The following is a 6962-nucleotide window of genomic DNA, read 5'->3' on the forward strand; positions in this document are numbered from 1 at the left end:
ACACACACATGTGCACACACACGTGCACACACACGTGCACACACACACACACACACACACACACACACAAACACACACACACCCATATATATATATGTATGTATACATACATATACCCAGACCTATTCCCCATTTTTTTTAGAAGTGGGTAGCCACAAGACACACACCACTTATTCCATTCATTTCTCAGCTCAAAGAGATGAGCCCTGTCCTTTGCTTGGATTAAGGCATAGAATGCAACCCCCAATATCAGCAGCGAGGTCTGACAGCATATGCTGGTTTACTCCTGCCACATCATGCTGGTTACATACCCTTTTGAGCAACATCAAATTCATTCATCCGTCCACAAACACTCTTCAAGCTTTCCTATCATTTATAAACTCTCTTGCCTCTCTCACTCCAATAGCTCTAACCACCAAAGCTTTCCTCACTCCACCCATCCACACAAATTCGGTATCTGATGGAAATAAGTACCAGGCTTTAAAGAAAAAAGGTGCTGGGGTCAATTCATTCAACTAAAATCCATCAAGGTGGTGTCCCAGCATGGCCACTGTCTTGTGACTGAATCAAGTAAAAGATAAAATATAAAAGATACACACACACACACACACAGAGCATCTTTCAGTTTCTGTTTACTAAATGAAATGAAGTGTTTTGTTCAAGGACACAACATACTGCCCAGTTCAGGAATTGAACACATAACCTTATGATCATGAGCTGAAGATAACATCCTATCCACAAGACTATGTGCCTTCACCACGAGATAATGCAGTCCTAGCTATACTCAAAGACGATATGTATTTCATCTATAGATCTTCTTGATAAAGAGTAGCCTGGAGTTAAACAGCAGCAACAATTATACCATTAATAAAAACTATTTCAGCAATGAATCATTTTCTGTAAAATGAGTGAAGGGGAGAGAGAAAGACAAAGGAGAGGGAGAGAGAGCAAAAGAGCTAGAGAGGGAAACATATATTCAATAACGAAAACATAGTTCTTTCTTTTGTAATATATTTATACAGCTGTGTTGTTGTTTGACTTCATGCAACAAAGAAAGCAAGGTAATATTTTTGCCCCTATAACATTATAGAAAACAGAAGTAATAATTTCTATAAGATTCATTAAGAATATGCAATATTAATTTCAATAAGATGTGTTACTAAAATAACAGAACATGAAATGAAAATGAAAACAAATGTGAAAGACAGCTTGTGAATGAATATCAAAAGTGATTTGTTTCTAAACTAATAAGGAAATGATGGTGCATGTCCTTAGTTCATGAAGAGTGGTAGTAGCCCAAGGAATGTGCATGTGGTATTAAAGAGTTCTTGCATGTGATTTTTGCTCTGAGAGAGGAAACTGCAACACCAGAGATACCAACGTTTTTCTACACAGCAGGGAGGAAAAAATTCTGGCCTGGAACAACTGTACTGACTGAATCATAGAAATGGAGTCTACTAGGGGCTGGATTAAGACCCATAGAGGCTCTAAGCACTTAAAAGGTTTTGGTGCCCTCAGGTATTTGTAAATGGTTCAAAATGTAAACAAAAATAATTCAAGATGTAAACAATAATAAACCACAAAATAAATTTTTATTTTTCAAAATGAAACAAAACTAACAGGAAGATGGAAAATAATATTTATTTTCGAATGCTTCCATTTTATTTATATTTGAAAAGTTTTCTCCTTTGCTTTTTTAATTCAATTGCAAAGTGTTCGATGATATCGTTAAAATTAATTTTATGTAAAACTTCTGCTTCTATACTTAGTAGAGATAAGGCATTACAAATATTTTTTCAGCAAGTTTAAAGTGATTTGGTCAAGGAGGGAATTGAATTTGGAAAAGCATAATTTACTCTATAATGAACTGGTTGAACTGGTTACAACACTGAAAGTACCTTACCTCTGTGGCACCTCAACAATTCATGAGGTTTGCAATGCAGACAATGGCACAATATGTTGTAATGCGGCAATCTGGCAGAATCATTAGCATACCGGGTGAAATGCTTAGCGGTATTTCATCTGCCGCTACTTTCTGAGTTCAAATTCTGCTGAGGTCAACTTTGCCTTTCATTCTTTCAGGGTCAATTAAATAAGTACCAATTACGCACTGGGGTCGATGTAATTGACTTAATCCCTTTGTCTGTCTTAGTTTGTCTCCTCTATGTTTAGCCCCTTGTGGGCAATAAAGAAATAAATATGTTGGAACAGATGAGTATCCAAGAATCATGACTTGGATAAGGCTCAACACCCTACAAATGTAAGTAGTTAAAGGCCAAAATACTTGCATGAGGGGGTGCTTCTTTTTTGAAAACCTGCAGTTCAGCTTTCTCCAGAGTTTCTTTCTGCTATTAGAAAACAAAAGTTTCCTGTAAGATGCCTCAAGAATATGCAATATTAATTCTAATAAGATATGCTCTTTTGAAATGAAATTTTGAACAGCAGGAAAAAAAAAACATGAAAATGAAAATAAACTTAATGACTACTTGGAGAATATCAAAAGTGTTTTGTTTATAAACTTACATAGTGGATGTGTGATGGATATGGCTATTCAGAAGTGATAATAGGAATGAAAAGCATTTTAAATGGTAAGTGAAAAAAAATATAAACAGGAAAATTTCTCTCGACAAAGGGAGAGGGGGAAAAAAGAGGAGGGAGTAACAGAGACAGGGAAAAAGAGAGAGGGAAAGTTAAAGAGGGAGGGAGGGAGGGAGAAAGTGGGAGAGATATATTCAATAATGAAAACAGTTACTTCATTTGTAATATAATATTTATATAAATGTGTTGTTATTTAACCTCGTACAACGAAAACAATAGAGGATCTTGGAGTAATATTATTAAAATTCCAGGACAAAATATACAGATAAGTGGAAGGATGGAATTTAACATCGTGTAATAGCTCAATGGATGAGGAAAATATCTTTAGTGTTACTGAATATTTAACCCTTTCAGTAACCTCATGCAAGGGACTGCTTCTGGTCCCATCATACTGTTCCTTTTGTTTTAAACCCTTTGTTATCATATTTCCGTTGAAATACACTGCCTTCATTTAAACCAATTTTGAAAAGAAAGCTTTCAGTAAAATAACTTTGTTGTTTGTAAGTGGGTGTTTGGAACATAAATTAGCAGGAAAATTTGATGGAAGGTTTTAATTTAGGTCAGTTTAAAACAGGAAGTTTACATCTTAGAATTAAGCGCAACCTCATGCAGAATGGTATCGAAGAAGTAAAAGTGTTTCAAGTTTAAAGTAAAACATTGCATCATGATTTTTTTTGTAAGAATTTTTAAAGATAAGTTCTAAATACACTGGTTCATGAAAATTTTGTTTTGCTCTGAGGCAAGGATGTGAATAGGTGTTTTTTGTTTTTTTACTAATTCTTAATTGCTCTATCACCTCTAGTTTTTCTTTTTTTGCTTTCACATATCCCATTTTAATTATACTGCATATAAATTCAAAATATAATGTGTTTATTTCATCTGTTATAAGGCATATTACGGAAAAGAACAGCATAGATACACAACTTTAATGGAACTAAATTACTTGGATAATACAATACACACAAATCATAGTAGAGCAGACAGTTAGAAGTGAGTTTTTTTGGGCGATCTTGTGTACTTTGCTTCTGGGATGTCATGCAAGAGCATCCAGCAAAGTCCCCATCATGCTGGGGTTCCATTTGCCATTCCAGTTGCTCTCCATCTTAGTAATATCTTGATGGAACCTTTCTCCATACTCATCATTCACTGCTCCAAGCTTCGGAAGGAAGAAGTTGTGTTGCGAGTGGAGAAAGTGAATTTTGAGTGACATTCAGCATCCCATATCCTCATAAGATTGTAACAACTTCTCAATACACTCTTTGTAATCTAGTACCTGTGTTATCACAGAAACCATAGCAGACTAACTTAAATGCTTCCCATTCTCTCAGTTCCTTTAAGGTAAGATTCACATCAAAGTCCTTATCCTGCAGCACCTCACCAATCTGAGGTCTGACGAAGATACCCTCCTTGAGCTTAGCAGAACTCAGAGCTGGGAACAGAATGCACAAGTGTTGGAAAACAGAGCCATTTTTGTCCATGGCCTTCATAAAGTTCTTCATTAAACCAAGTTTGATATGAAGAGGAGGATGAAACACTTTGTTCATGTCCACCAGAGGATTCTCTTGGACACTGTGTTCACCAGGCATGAAAGTGCTCCTAGATCCCCAGTCCTTCTGCTTGTAGTGCTTGTACACATACGATTGTCCCAGAGACAGACAAAGCAACAGTACTTTGTGAAGCCCGCTTGCATACCCATAAAGAGCTCAATGACCTTGAGGTCCCCACAGAGACTCCACTTGTACTGGTTGTACTTGACAGCTTCCAAAAGGAGCTCCATATTGTCATATGACAATAACATCCAATACACACTGTAAAGTGCTTGAGGTTAGGAAGGGAATCCAGCCTTATAAACCAAGCCAAAGCAGACATTGGAACATGATGCAGTCTTTGAGCCGATTGGAACCTGTCAAACTGTACAACCCATACCAGCATGGAATGTGGACATTAAGTGATGATGATGATATGGTTTGCTTTGCAGGAGATTTTGCTGTTATTTCTAGCAGGTTGAACAACCACAGAAAGGCTGTCTTGCTAGCTCACACTTCCAAGGGTTATAGTTTTAGTGACAACAGAGAATCATGAGCAAAATAAAAGTAGTTAAACTGGAGATGTATAGAGTAAGGCAACATTTCATCAAAAACAACAAACAGAAAAAGATTTGTTCTTTTGCTGTAAAATGTAGAAAACAAAATCATAAGCCCCTCCCCTCACTCCACCTCTACAAAACATTTCACTCCACAAACATGTGCTGTATTCGAGGAAAACTATTGTATTTCATCCACGAAGCATGAAACTTAAATTATTGGGTCTGGGAATTTCCTGATAACAAGCACAAGTTCACACAAGTTCACATTTTACAAACAACATTCACCTATTTTTAATCATGCTGCAACAACTGCATGTTAAGAAAATGCATGAAATTGAAGAAAAGCTATTTATTACAGGAGAGAAAGAAAAAAAAAAAAAAACAGGAAAAATATTTGCTAACAAAAGTTTTTAGTGTTTTACTTTTATTTTATATAGTTATTTACTGATTTATTTTAAAGAGTCTTAGTTGAATAAACTGACTCCAGCACTTATTATTTTTTTTTTTAAGCCTGATACTTCTATTGGTCTCTTTTGCTGAACTGCTAGGTTATACATATGTATATATTTATTCTTTTTCCACTTTTATTCTTTTACTTGTTTCAGTCATTTTGACTGCGGCCATGCTGGAGCACCGTCCTTAGTTGAGCAAATCGACCCCAGGACTTATTCTTTGTAAGCCTAGTACTTATTCTATCGGTCTCTTTTGCTGAACCTCTAAGTTACGGGGACTCAAATGCACCTGCATCAGTTGGCAAGCAATGTTGGGGAGGACAAACACAGACACTCAAACAGGAGCCTTCTCTACTCCTGGGGAATCTATTAAACTCATAGGTGGGACTCTGCATACCTATGTACATACATACATACATACATACATACATATATGTGGAAAATGTCCAAGTACAATAAGCACTAAAAATACGCAGACAACAGGCTCCCACAAATGCTCAGGTGGATCATTAGAAGTAGTAGATAGCTTCTGTTACCTAGGGACCAAGTTAGCAGTGGGGGAAGGCGTTTTGAAAGTGTAGTTGCTAGGATAAAAATGGGCTGAGCGAAGTTCAGAGAGCTTCAACTTTTGTTGGTAACTAAGAGCTCCCCACTCAGAGTGAAAGACAGATTGTATGATGTCTGTGTATGTACAGCTATGTTACATAGCAGTGGAATGTGGGCTTTGGCTACAGAGGACTTGCAAAGAACTGAAGCTAACATGCTCTGCTGGATCAGTAATGTCAGTGCGCATGCACAACAGAGTGTAAATGATTTAAAAGGAAAACTGTATAATAGGCATTAGATGTTGTGTATAAGAGAGAAGACTGTGCTGGTTTGGTTATGGGGTGCATATGGATAAGGACAGCTGAGTAAAGAAGTGCCACGCTCTAATTGTGGAGGGTACTTGTGGAAGAGGTAGACCCAGGAAGATGTGGGATGAAGTGGTGAGAAACGATCTTCAGATGCTAGGCTTCATTGAGGAAATGACAAGGGACAAGGAGATGTGGTGATTTCCCGTACATGATAAGACACATCAAGCTAAGTAAAATCGCTGTCTTTAAACATACAGGCTTGTCCTTTCAGGTGCTGGTGCCACTTAAAAAGCACCCACGCTGGTGCTGTGTTAACACACCATGCCAGTGCTGCATAAACGCACCCATGACAATGACACATAAAAAGTACCCAGCACACTCAGTTAAGTGGTAGGCATTAGGAGGAATATCCAGCCATAAAAACTATGTCACAACATACAGTTGGAATCCAGACAGCTCCCTGCTAGTCAGCTCCTTGTCAAACCGTCCAACCCATGCCAGCATGGAGAGTGGACGTTAAATGACGATGATGAGGATTATATATACATATATCATCATCATTTAATGCCTGTTGTCCATGCCGACATGGGTTGGATGGTTTGACCAGGGCTGGTAAGCTGGAAGGCTGCATCAGACTCCTGTCTGATTTGGCATGGTTTTTTTATGGCTGAGTACCCTTCCTAACACCAACCACTCTGCAAGTGTAATGAGTGCTTTTAGATGTCACCGGCACAGGTGCCATTTGCATCACACCAGTATCTGCCATGACTGTGATTTTGCTTGGCTTGATGGATTTTCTTCTCAAGCACAACATAATGCCAAAGGTTTTGATCATTGCCTCTGTGAGGCCCAATGCTTGAGAAAGGAACTTGGCCATTTTTCCTCCATGAAGCCCTGTGCTCAAAAGGAACTTGGCCACTTCACCTCCGTGAGGCCCAACATATATATATATATATATATATATATATATAT

The 6962-nt window shown here is 37.7% G+C and overlaps 1 protein-coding gene and 1 long non-coding RNA gene across 3 annotated transcripts in view; one reads left to right on the plus strand and one right to left on the minus strand.

Annotated features, from left to right (window-relative positions):
• The window catches only part of LOC106881343 (uncharacterized), a 153719-nt gene that overhangs the window by 19699 nt on the left and 127058 nt on the right, over window positions 1-6962 (plus strand). Inside the window, exon 1 of one of the 2 annotated variants that reach the window (XM_052966924.1) lies at window positions 964-1061. The exons of the other annotated variant lie outside the window; for it this stretch is intronic. Coding sequence (XP_052822884.1) covers window positions 1043-1061 — 19 coding nt within the window. The 5' untranslated portion in view covers window positions 964-1042. Of the gene's footprint in view, window positions 1-963; window positions 1062-6962 lie in introns of those variants that run through there. 2 annotated transcript variants of the gene reach the window in all.
• On the minus strand, window positions 2191-2591 carry LOC128247557 (uncharacterized). The gene is made up of 2 exons (XR_008263872.1): window positions 2524-2591; window positions 2191-2348 (listed from the first exon to the last, which is right to left on the minus strand). It is a non-coding gene; the product is annotated as an uncharacterized LOC128247557 (long non-coding RNA).

Source organism: Octopus bimaculoides, chromosome 4 (genome assembly GCF_001194135.2).
Source record: "Octopus bimaculoides isolate UCB-OBI-ISO-001 chromosome 4, ASM119413v2, whole genome shotgun sequence".
Taxonomy (NCBI): domain Eukaryota; kingdom Metazoa; phylum Mollusca; class Cephalopoda; order Octopoda; family Octopodidae; genus Octopus; species Octopus bimaculoides.